Source organism: Impatiens glandulifera, chromosome 5 (assembly GCF_907164915.1).
Source record: "Impatiens glandulifera chromosome 5, dImpGla2.1, whole genome shotgun sequence".
Lineage (NCBI taxonomy): Eukaryota > Viridiplantae > Streptophyta > Magnoliopsida > Ericales > Balsaminaceae > Impatiens > Impatiens glandulifera.
The window spans coordinates 14,137,366-14,151,235 of NC_061866.1; the positions used below are offsets into that span (position 1 = coordinate 14,137,366).

The 13,870-nt window shown below is 30.4% G+C and overlaps 1 protein-coding gene across 1 annotated transcript; it reads left to right on the plus strand.

Annotated features, from left to right (window-relative positions):
• Positions 1-13,177: 13,177 nt before the first annotated feature.
• LOC124939041 (stigma-specific STIG1-like protein 3) lies at positions 13,178-13,651 on the plus strand. The gene has a single exon (XM_047479557.1). The coding sequence runs from the start codon at positions 13,178-13,180 to the stop codon at positions 13,649-13,651; it is 474 nt and encodes a 157-aa protein (XP_047335513.1).
• Positions 13,652-13,870: the final 219 nt, after the last annotated feature.

Below are 13,870 nucleotides of genomic sequence, written 5' to 3' on the forward strand. Positions count from 1 at the left end.
AAAGCTCCGAAGCAATACAACAGCTCCCGAATAGGTGATCTATGGTTTCTTCATTTCCTATGCATAGAAGACAGCTCGCGTCCGGGATGCTCATATACTTACTGATACGATCACGTGTGTTGAGTCTTTCCCAGAAGGCGAGCCATAGGATGAACTGGTGTCGAGGGATAATCTTCGTTGACCATACAAGAGGAGCCCATTCTACTTTCTGCGCTTTTTCCCGGATTACCTCCCATATTTTCTTCAATACCAGCTTCCCATTGTCCTCAGCTTTCCATTCATGAATATCCGGTCTGTCGTGTAGTTGTATGTTACTTATATGATCAAGTATCCTCTTTCCTTCTGGAATTCTTCTCAAGAGCAAGTTCCAATTCCCGTATTTGATGTCTCTGATTTTCGCTTTTGCGCAGTCCCTTCTGATACGAGTATTTTGAAACTGCTCCTTGTCGATGATGGGCTGGTTTTCAAACCAAGGGTCGTGCCAGAATAGAGTGCCTTTTCCGTCCCCTAGTCGGATGTCATAAAGATCTGCAATATCGCTTCTTAGTTTAAGAATCTTTTTTAGAGACCAGCTCATACCTTCGTGAATTTTGCAGGTCCAGATGCTGGTTTCGTGAAATTTTTCTAAGTGTTGGGGAGGGGTAATTGTGAAAGTTTTATTGAAAACTTTCGCTTTTGACCATTCCCCAAAAAAGATGGAAATTTTTCTAAGTGTTGGGGAGGGGTATTTGCGAAAGTTTTATGCAAAACTTTTGCTTTTGACCATTTCCCAAAAATATTGGAAATTTTTCTAAATGTTGGGAGGGGTAATTGCGAAAGTTTTATTGAAAACTTTCGTTTTTAACCATTCCCCAAAAAAATTGGAATTTTTTCTAAGTGTTGGGGAGTGGTAATTGCGAAAGTTTTATTGAAAACTTTTGATTTTGACCCTTCTCCAAAAAAATTAGAAATTTTTCTAAGTGTTGGTGAGGGGTAATTGCGAAAGTTTTATTGATAACTTTCGCTTTGACCAATATACTGTTTAAGGTCAGGACCGAGAGATATTTGATAATCTCTCGGTCTTGAATATAGGTACCGAAAGTTAATTAATTAACTTTTGGTATTCATTCCCAACTATAATTGGTTTTTTGCTATTTTTTGTCTAAACTCTTTAATCACATCAATTATGTTATTTTTTAAGAATGAATATTATGTTTAATGTTATAAATATATATGATTGTGTTTGATAATATAAAGAAGTATATATATGTATGTTTGTGTTTGAAAGGTTGTGTGTAAAGTTTGATTGTAATGATGTATTGGGATTGTGTAAATGTTTTAAGGATATCAAATGTGTTAAAATAATGTTGTTCAAGATTATTAAAAGGTGAAAAACCAATTAATTTAAAAATTTATGAAGTGGTAATACCGAAAGTTAATGGTATAACTTTCGGAAATAACCATCAAAACCGAAAGTTATACCATTAACTTTCGGTTTTAGCACTTCATAATTTGTTAAACTAATTAGTTTTTCACCTACTAATCTAGACTCCTAATTAATCTAATCAAGTGTGTGTTGTTTTTTATAAATTAAGATTGTGTTTAATGTTAAAATGTTTATGATTGTGTTTGATTATATAAAGAAGTGTATATATGTATGTTTGTGTTTGATGATCATATGAATGCGTATAAAGTTTGATCATGTGGATTGTGTAATTTTTTAAGGATATAAAATGTGTTAAATTAATGTTGTTCAAAGTCATTAGAATATGAAAAACCAATTAATATACCAATTTGTGAAGTGGTAATACCGAAAGTTAATGGTATAACTTTCGGAAATAATTATCAAAACCGAGAGATATACATAAATCTCTCGGTTTTGTATATTTAAAATAAAATGTGCATCTGTCAAAATCGAGAGATATGTCCAAATCTCTCGGAATTATAAAAGATCAAAACTGAAAGTTATATGAAAACGTTCGGAATTAATCAAATGATCAAAACCGAAACTTTTTATATAACTTTCGGGTTTTGACCTTTTAAAAAAAACAAAACCCTTTTTCTCTTCTTATTTCTGCCCGATTGCGATTCACCTTTCTCTCTCCCCGATAACTATCGTGCCGCCGCTGCCCGCCTGCTGCCATCCGACGATTGAAGACGCTGCCGCTCACGCCTCCGCTGATAGAAGACGTCGTCGTTCACGCCTCCGCGGATTGAAGACGACACCGCCCACGTCTGAAGTTCCAGATCTGTTTCCCTCATCCACCGTCGTCTGAAGACCCAGATCGGCACCAACCCTCCGTCTATTCAAGATCGTCGAGCTTCCTCCACCCTCAGCCGCCTCCTCCACCGTCGCCGCGCCTCTCCACCGTCGCCGCCTAAAGCTGCAAAAAAAAGGTCAATTTTTAAGGTTTTATAATATTTTAATTATATTATTATGTTAGGATTATATTTGAATTGAATTATGAATTGAATTATGTTGAATTATATTTGATTTTAGGTTAGATTTGGTTTATGTATGAATGAATTATATTAGGTATGAATTGAATTGTTTGAATTGTGTATGATTGAAATAGTGTTGGATTAGATTTGATTTTAGATTTGAATTGGATTTTATAAATGAATTGAATTGTTTGAATTGTGTATGATTGAAATAGTGTTGGAATTGATTTGATTTTAGGTATTAATTGAATTGTTTGAATTATGTATGATTGAAATAGTTTTGGATTAGATTTGATATTATGTTATAATTGGATTTTAGGTATGAATTGAGCTGTTTGAATTGTGTATGATTGAAATAGTGTTGGGTTAGATTTGATTTTAGGTTGGAATTGGATTTTATGGTTTGATTGATGTTTGATTAGGTTTGATTAATGTAAAATTTTGGTTGATATTGAGTTAGAATTAGGTTATATTTTGGTTAGATTAATGGATATTGGGTTAGATTTATGAATATTTGTTTTGATTGATGTTGATTTAACTTATATTTTGGTTAGATGTATGGATTTAGGTTAGAATTATGTAAGATAAATGGAAGCCTAATTTATGTAAATAATAATGCGGGTTATTTTCCATCTTATTAGAAAGATGGAAATACCCGATAAAAGTTGGATGACCTTACGTCGAGATCATCCAGATTATGAGAAAGGTGTTGACAAATTCCTCGAGTTTGCTGTTAAGAGTACATCCCGACAAACAGTGAAATGTTCCTGCGTGAAATGCTTGAACATGCCGTTTATGGAAATAGACAATGTGAAGACTCACCTCATCATTTATGGAATAAATGCTCATTATGAGTACTTGTATTATCATGGAGAAAAGAGACGTATTACTCACGTGGTTAATGATGATGTCGATGACGATGCCGATGACTTTGATGATGATGATCAGTCGGAGGATGTCGTGCCAGAATTCAACGATCCGAGAACAGAGATGAATAATATAGTTAATGAAGAATGTTATATGCACGATTTTATAAACGATATGTTCTCCAACGTTACTGATGTCCACAGTGTGAAAATGCTTCTTAACTTTTCTCGAATCTTGAAGATTAATACAAAGATTTAACAAATCATTGGAAATTGTCTCATAAAATTAGTTGATGAACCAAAAATATGACTAATTTTAAAAAGGTTTGATTTTATAAGAATTGTTACTCGATTTATTTTCTATAAGAAATTGAGAAAAAAAATAATACTGACCCTAGAATAATTCTAATTTTGGTTCGATGATTTTGTTAAGCTTGGGAAAGAACTTCGATTATGTTTTTACCTTTTACAAAGGTCTCTTCTAAACTAATCTTTGATTATTTCATAACTCATATTTACATTTTATTTCATAATTTATTTCTCCCCTAGATCTATCATAGTCTATAGAACAATCTGATGGCAATGGGTACTACAAGTCAGGTAGTGATGTACTTATCCCCATATCTCATTTTTGTTCTACTACATGATTCCGACCCTAAACCTAACGGGTATCTTTATTTCTATCATCATCCCTGATTCATCGGGTACTTATCACGACGAATATCACATTACCCGATTAAAGTATAAATTGATATATTTTACTAAAAAAGTTACAAAGTAAATATTAAAGATTAACTAAATAATAAATAATTTTAAAGTAGTAATATCAAAATAAAAAAAATAGAAACATTATTTATAATTTATATATGTACATATATGGTAGATTTCGAAAAACATAACAATCTTGTTGTATCTATACTTAAAAATAAAATATATAGGAAATGTTGAAATAAAAAATAGTAAGGATTGAAATTAAAAAAATAGAGAGAGAAATAATATTATATATGTTGGGTTAAAGATTAAGAGTGATAAAAGAAAAAAAATATTTTTTTAATAGAAAAAAAAAATTGAAGTGAAATGTGGGTAACAAATGAAGTCCGTGTAAGAGTGGAGGGTTGTAACCGTGAAATTTGAACATCAATTTGCGTGCTAAGAAATATTTTTTTACTTAAAATATTATTTTAAAAGATTTTAAATAATTTATGATAATTTTGAAATTAATTATAAAAATAAATAATTTGAGTTAAGTTTAAATAATTTTTAGATTTGCTATAATCAAAATTAAAATTTAATCTTTTTGAAAATCGGTGTTTAAATTAATTAAAAATATTTAATTTAAAAGATTATTTATTTAAAAAAGAGTTGCCAATTGATTTTTAAAATTAATAAAAGGTGTACTTGTATAAACGTATTTTTCACTAGAGTTTTGTTTTAATTTAAAGTTTGGTGATACTCCGAAAAAGAGCTTTCGCACTTCATTCTCCGTACCCGTTTTAAAAACGGTCTCTACTTTATAAAGTCTTGACTTTTGAAAACTGGTGGTTTAATATTTTATTTAACCAATTATTCTTCCGGTCCTAGACATGCACATATTTTTTGCGTATTTAAAAATTGTAACAATAATATTTAAATGTTGGTACTTGTTGCTGATGACGATGATGAACATCGGTTTAAAAGGTATTAAAGTTAAAAAACAAATCTCAAATTAGCCTTTATCAAAATATTTTTTGTAGGGAAATATCAAAAATATTTTGAAATCATTTTCTATTATTCTGGGATTTGTAGAAAATGATTTGTGGTTCCAAAATTATAAAACTAATTTTGGAATTTTAAAATTGAAACCAAACAGGCTTTAGGGTCGGTGTCCTCGGTCTTGGGTTCGTTTTCATCGGTCGAGCTAAAAAACCCTCAGTCCTAGGTTAGGTCTCCATTGGTCCTACTTAGGATTCGCGGTCAGGGTGTTATGGTCTCTCGGTCTTTAGTTAGAATTTTCGGTTGGACGCCTCTGTCTTGGGTTCAGAATTTCTCAATCGGGTGCGAGACTCCTTAGTCCTAGGTTCAATTTCTATGTTAGATGTAAAAATTTTTGGTTGGACCTCTTAGTCCTAGTCGGACTTGTCAGTCTTCAATAACATCAAAATTGCAAGTTTTTCAACTTTGATATAGGCTTGGATTCTGAGTAGCTTCACATAGCTCCCAAAAATATTATGAACATTATCTCAAGGTTCAATTCAACCTGAATGATTTTCGTTTTTATCAAAATAGTTTTAGGGGCCAAAATCGAGTTTTTTGTTTTTAAGCCATAACGAAGTGTAAAGAGTAAGGATGACAATTTGAAACTGCCCCGCAAAAACCGAACCAAATTGCCCCATTTGGGACGGTTTTCCTCCGAAACCGAATGGGGATGGTATTTATGTCTCCCGCCCCGAGTTCACCCCGATTCTGCCCCGAACACCATAAAAATAATTAAATATAATAAATCACCCATATATTTATATATTCACTATATTTTATAAGAATAATAAGGTTATTTCTTTAAAGTAATATAAAATTTTAATATATTATAATATATATTATATTAAAAATTTCGTTTATATAATTTTATTGTGTAATTTTTATTTATTTATTTTTAAAAAAATTATCAACGGTGCCCCGCGGGTTCCCCGAAACTGAAAAAAACCGAACGGGGCGGGGATGGTATTAAAAAAATCTCCGAAATTAAAACGAGACGGGGATAGTAAATGCATTCCCCGCCCCGAACCGCCCCATTGTCATCCCTAGTAAAGAGCTTGCCAGTAGCTTCTTTATACTTTATATGATTAATTGATACCAAAACATGAACACTGTTGTTCATTTGGACCAATTCAAGAACTCAAAATTTTCATTTATTTTGAAATTTTAGATTTTGATCAAACATGATCCAAATAGTTGCCCAACATCATTAGAAACATGTTGGAAATCTTTTTGAGACGGTGTTCTTGAGGATTAGCCGGGAGAAAGGAGAAGAGAAAGGAGAAGAGGAGTGGGCGGTAGTGCGGGAGGAAGAGAGAGAGATAGGGGGAAAAGAGAGGCGGAAATAAGAAGAGAAATGATAGGGTTTTTTTATTATAAAGGTCCTTACCGAAAGTTCTTTGTATAACTTTCGGTTTTAACCCCTACTTAAAACCGAAGGTTTTCCAATAAACCTTAGGAAATAAGCATCAAGAAAATTAAATTTTTTTGGGATGAGTCAAAACTGAAGGTTTATTTTAAAATCTTTAGTTTTAACAATTTTAGGAAAGGTAAAAACCGAAGGTTCTTTGAATAACCTTCGCAATTAATCATTCTTACACTTAGAATATTTTTCATTTTTTTGGATGTGTCAAAACCGAAAGTTTTTTGGAAAACCTTTGCAATTAAAAATTTCAAAAAGGTAAAACCGAAAGTTTTTGAATAACCTTCGCAATTACCCCACTTCCAACACTTAGAATTATTTTGATTTTTTTGGGAAGGTCAAAACCAAAAGTTCTTCAAAGAACTTTCGGTACTAATTAGTAAAACCGAAGGTTTTACACCCCTCTTGGAATCTATTTTTATTAAAGAAAGTTTTTTTCCTCTCGGTATCATTTAGGAGAGTTTTATAAAACCTTCGGTAATATCTGTCGGTAAAACTCAATTTTTTACTAGTGGCCTAAGAACAGAAAAACCAATTTTTTAATTTTTCTAAATTAAAATTTGTTTTTTATTTAAGATCGATTAATCGATCAATGCTTTCACAGAAAGCTTGAAAATGATCCTATAATCATTTTCCAATCAAGAAATTCAACAACTATACAATATACAAAATTGTGAAAACTGAAATATAAAAATTTCAATTTAAAATTGGAAGATTGGATTAAAGAATGATTGGAAACATACCAAGGATTGTAGATCATTACTTACACCTTATGGAAGCTTTTGTGATGCCTATATCAGAGATTTAAGGTCTGGAACAGGATTTTGAAAAATCTAAAAGTTTTTCGCTTGAATGGATGATTTATAGTAAATTCAAATTTGAGGCATGAGATGTATTTTCTGGGATTCAGAATTACCAATGGAGGCTATTTATAGCCTCCTAATGTCAGTTTGAGGGTCAAGTTGGTCTCAAATAGTTAAAAGTCATCAATGGTCTTTGACTGTTCTTGCGGTCAGATGCCGATATTGGTCGTGATTAAGATCATAGATGTAGGTGAAATGATCACCAAAGTAAGGTTATTATTTCACTTTTTGAATGTATTCAAACCATCCATAAATGACTGAGTTCCATCTTTGAGAAATCAAAGATGGCTACTGTTCTTATCCTCCTGACGATCGTGAGAAAGACGACAAATTAGGGCGAAACGAGGTCGTTTCGGGCGAAAACGCGGACATGGAGCGTTCCAATAGCGTTTCATTCGCATTTCGTCATGTTTCGGGAGTTCTGTCGTGTTTCAGCAAACAGCGCTAGAGCACGCGTTAAGTAATCGTGTACTTTGCAGAGGCGCGCTTTTTCCGTTGCAGCGGGTGGCAAGTAGGGATGTAAATGAGCCGAGCCGAGCCGAACAGTATCATGCTCGAGCTCGGCTCGTCTAGTATATATTCGGGCTCGAGCTCGTTTCTAGCTTTTATAATCGAGCTCGAGCTCGGCTCGTATGAATTTATTTGAACTCACGAGCCGCTCGTGCTCGGCTCGTTTAAAGTTCGTTTAGAAAGCTCGTTTAAAAAGCTCGTTTAGAGCTCGTTTAAAGTTCGTTTATAAATTGAAAATGTTCGTTTATAGGTTATTATTATATTAGTATAAATATAATCATGTAATAATATTAATTATTATAATATATATTTATATATTACTATTTTTTTTTAATAATTTACAAATTATATTTAAACAATATTATAATCGAACGTGTTCGTGAGCCTATAAACGAAGCGAGCCTATAAACGAACATGTTCGTGAGTTTACGAGCCGAATATCGAGAAGTTCAATCTCGGCTCGTTTAAATTTTCGAGCTTTTAAACGAGCTTGAGCTCGGCTCGTTAAGACTAACGAACGAGCTCGAACGAGCTTTTTGTCGAGCCGAGACTTGAATAGCTCGCGAGCAGCTCGGTTCATTTACATCCCTAGTGGCATGGGTTGTTTCTGGGCGTTGAATGAAAATACAACGCTCATTCGATGGCTTTGGTTAATGTTGCATCGATTATTTTGAATTTCGGCCACACAGGATTACATATTTAATTTTTATTTTAAAACCTAGTTTATTTGAAATTGATTTTTCTTTCACTCTATTGATTTTATTTTAAAATATTCAAAATATTTAAAATAAATATGACATTTATTTATCAATCCCTTGCTTGTTCTCTCGCTACACACTTTATATATTCATTTCTGATTGCATGTTATCTTTGATAGAGCAACGGTGGATTCACCACACACCACACTCAATTCAATGATCAAACAAATAAGCAAGACGATCGATTTTATTTCTATACTCAATTACTACTCAATTACGTAAGAAGGGCTTAAGCACTTATATAGAGAGGTACAAAGGACTCATACACTAGTGAGAATTTTGTCCGTTTATTTTATTTTATTTTGTATATTTTTGGGTTAAATAAATAATTTATTTAAGATAAAATGTATACAATATTCATCCTAAATTATTTATTTTAATCCTTTTGATTTTTCTAAAATTAATTTGAGATAAAAATGAGTACAATATTAATTCCAAATTATTTTATTTATTTATTTGATCATAATCTTTAATTATTTTAATATTCAATTATTACAATAAGTAATTCAATTAATTGTATTATTAGATTTTTGTATTGAGGTTAATTATTTTGATTTCATTATTCAAAAATAATTAAAATTATTATTTTTAATTTTATAAATAAAATTTTATAAATTAGGTAGGTAAAATTTTAGTACTTACTAGAGTGGATAAGAGAAAAATAAATGATGTAATTATTATGATATATGTAATAATGAGGATGTCAAATGTCATATTAATACTTATATATATAAATAATATTATATTATATAATAGTCGGGTATATATCGGAGTTCGAATTTGTGTTTCACTTACTTCTCATCCTTGAGCCCGATAAGGTGTCTTCTCTACTACTCATCTCTAACCCCGACCCTAGACCCGATTCAAAATACTTGAACCCGATCATCGATTACCTCAATTGGACTTACCCATTCCTAGCATGCGTATAGATTAAGTCAAAATACTTAGAATAAAAAATACCAACTTACTAGTAAAAGAAAATTACGATAATATTTATTATTTCTCTTTTTTTTAATTTTATTCATATTTATAAAAGAATATGAGATAAACGATAAAATTAAGAACCAAACAAGGCGATGAAACAAAAATTCATTCTTTTGTTTTTCACTTTTTATCAACTTTGAAGCTGGTTAATGATCCAATTCCTCCCTTAATGATCCAAATCCAATATGTTTTTGTTTGTTCAATAGTGTTGTTTTGGTCCTCATGTTTCTGTTCATATATAATAATGTAGTTAAGAACTCATTTGATCATTAGTTAATCGAGAATTGAGAAGAAAACTAAGAAAGGAAAAAGAAAATTAAAAATAAAATAAATAAAAAGTGTGAAAGAGAAAGAAATTTGACTTTTTGGTTTGGGATCATTTTGGGATTGGTGTGCCCTGATCATTATTGGCTTGTTAACTTCGAGAGAAGAGTTTCTTTATATTCTATGTTAAATTTTTCATTGGATTCCATAACAAATTTAACTTTTAAAATTTAACTTTTAAATATATAGTCCGCAAACACATTTAACCATTTAATTAGGCGCAAAATTTGTCATCTGACGAGTTCGAACTCGGAAACTTAAGGTTAGTATCCAACTCGTTTTGCCGCTAGGCTAGAAAAGTGGATAAAATGGGACAAAAAATTAAGTAGGTAACCCGCAAACACACTTAATCATTTAACCAAGACACATAATTTGTCATCTAACGTGCTCGAATCCAAGAATTTAGGCTCACATATTATTAAAAGAATTAAGTCAATACATCAAATAATTTTACAAAAGAAAACATTATTTTGAGACGGTTATTGCTATAATGTTTAATAAGTCACAAAATCTACATCAAATAATTTTACAAAAGAAAACATTATTTTGAGAACATTATTTTGAGACGGTTATTACTATAATGTTTAATAAGTCACAAAATCTACATCAAATAATTTTACAAAAGAAAACATTATTTTGAGGCGGTTATTGCTATAATGTTTAATAAGTCACAAAATCTACATCAAATAATTTTACAAAAGAAAACATTATTTTGAGAACATTATTTTGAGACGGTTATTGCTATAATGTTTAATAAGTCACAAAATCTACATCAAATAATTTTACAAAAGAAAACATTATTTTGAGAACATTATTTTGAGACGGTTATTGCTATAATGTTTAATAAGTCACAAAATCTACATCAAATAATTTTACAAAAGAAAACATTATTTTGAGACGTTTATTGCTATAATGTTTAATAAGTCACAAAATCAGTTCTCTACACTATATTTAACCAAACCAAATATGTGAATGAAGGAAAATAAATAACAAATTAAATTATTGCCAAAAAAAACAATTAACTAATTAAAATGCCGACATTTTTTTTAAACAACTTATGAGAAGTATAATTTAACTTACTTATAACTGAATATCTTTAAGTATGAAATAATTTATTAATTTAATTATAAGGTACCATGAACTAGGTTTACACGTGTATTGTATATACAGTATTGCTTAGGCGGCTAAGGGTTGACATTTTATTTCTTTATTAAAACTTCTTTATTTCTTTAACAATATATGATATTTTTCGAATAATCTAATAACCTAACCAGTTATAATTTAATTCAAATTCACACAATTAATTTAAATATTATGTATAATTAATTTCCTTAATAACTTATATCCCTAGCTAGATCAGTATCCACCTTTGCTTTCTCCAGCAGATATCTGTTGTCAATGTTTTTTAATCCAAATATTTAAAACTGAAATTTAGTTGCTCATTTTGCTGGACGTTTCTAATGTAAATATCATTTTAAAAGAAATTATTATTATATTAAATTTCAGGATTACCATATTATTATTTCTAAAATTTTAAAACAATTAATTAATGGAACTAGGCAAAAACTTGCATGATACGGAATTTTTTTATTTTTTTTAAGGAAGAGATTATTATTAAATTAAAAATTAAGGATAATCAAGAGTGTTAAATACATATGAACACATGAGAGGTTTAATATATTTGGAAGGCCTCTTGCTAATTTTTTACTATGAAATTCATGAATTGTATTTGTTTTAATTATATTAAATTTGTAAATTCATTTGAGAATAAAAAAAAATATAGTTAATGTATCACATAAATAATGACCACACATTGTAACCAAATATGATAGGTTATAGAGTGACATGAAAATCAACATAGCTCGATGAAATGTTCGACTAGATATCAATGTTAAGTAACCATTAAATTTATATTGAAACTAGAGTCATGGAATAGAAATAGAATAAAACTAGAACTTAAAGATAACACTGGTTTAATTATCTTCTCTTCTAGCTTAGCGACAACAAAATGTGAATATTCTTCGTCTCTCTGAGGTTTTGGGTTCAAGCCCGTCAGACGACAAGTGTTGCGCTTGGTTAAATGGTTAAGTGTGTTTTCGGATTATGTGTTTAACCCGCGAAAATTAATCGCACTTCAAAAGAGAAAATGTACCCAATGTTTTAAAAAAAAAATTAACGTTTTACAAAAACGTGTTCCTAAGATATCAAAGATCAAGGGTTCGATTCTCATTTAAAACGTCTTAAGTTAAAATGAATATCATGGAGGAGATGGATATTATGCTACTAACATCCTACATTAAAAATAAATAATTAAAAATGTTATTCAAAACAAATTTGAATTGTGATTCAAATAAACAAATATATATGGATTGTCATGGAAAATTATTTATAGGGCATAATAATAATCTAAATTGTTTTAAATTATTTAAACTAATTAAAATAATTGATTATTGTTGACACTATGTTTATAAATATAAGTTCCTAAGATAACAAAAATCACGAACCATTTCAAAGAACCATGCCCAAGAAATCGAACCAAAAATATGGCATTGTTCTCCTTGGGTTATTTAAAAAACTCACACAAAATCTATTTTCCAATTAATCACTTCTCAGTCACCAATCAAATCACTCATATCATTAACCAAAATACAAAAATACATTTTATTTTAAATTATTATTTTTAATTTTATTTATATATATCAATACCCTTTAAGTCTTTTTACCAAAAATAATCATTACTTTCTCAAAATCATCACTCATCATCTAATTTTTCTTTCTCTTGGATTTTTAAAAAACCCACAACCGAACAAGACCTATATAGGTTCTACGTTTTGGACCTTATTAGGTTGAACAAAAGATGAATGCCAAAAAAGAATTTAAGTTGTTTACTATATCCTTATATTTCTTGATCTCCTAAATTTATTTTTATTATCCAATTCCAATGATAAATTGTATTTAAGTTTTATTGGGATTTTCACTATAAATTTGTGACATCCCTAAATGTATGGATTGGTTTCATCCTCTAAAAATGTTACAAATATTTTGGTTAGTAAAAAATCCCCATTTTCCTCTTGCATAAAAAAAGGTAAAGTGTAGATGAAATCCCATATTTCCCTTATCCATTCTCCAAGTAACAACAAGAAATTCCAAAAAAGCAGACCACCTTTGCCTTTTAACACATTTTCCGGGTCAACTCCCTCTTATAAATGAATCCTTTTCTCATCAAATGGTTAACTCCCCCCTTTCATAATCTCAATCTCTTCCCTTTCTAACCATAACATTTCATGCATGATAGCCATGAACGTGCTCAAGATAATCCTCTTAATTGCCATATCAATGGCTTTCTCCATCACCCTTGCCATGAAAACCATATCCAAGATAGAAGAAGCAAAAATAATATCACCCAATATCAACACTAACAAAGTCTTGACTAATTTCATCAAGCCTAGCCGTTTCCTTGCTGAAAAGAAAAAGGAAAAATCGAGGAAACACCATCCAGCAGGCGACAACTGCAAGAAGAACAAACACTTTTGCTTGCTAGAAGACGATTCGGGAGACTTCTACAACTCAACTTGTTGTAAGAACAAATGTGTCGATCTACAATATGACGACGATAATTGTGGGGCATGTAACAAACGATGCGATTATACAGAAGCTTGTTGCCGAGGTCAATGCGTGTACTTGGCATTCGATAAGAGACATTGTGGAGAATGCAACAATAGATGCACTGACGGTTTGTTTTGTATTTATGGAATGTGTGATTATGCTTAAAGGAAAATACTTATGGACACATTGTCTATTCTTTAATATACAACCGGTTATAATTTATAAAGCTAAATTGCAAATAAAAGGCCATAATTAATTTGGTGGTTTGATTTCATACTTAAATGATTTAATATCTATGAGATATGGATCTCATGAAGGTGGGTAATTGTGTAATTCATATTTTAAATTTGAACTATATATTTATATCATAATATATGTATCTAT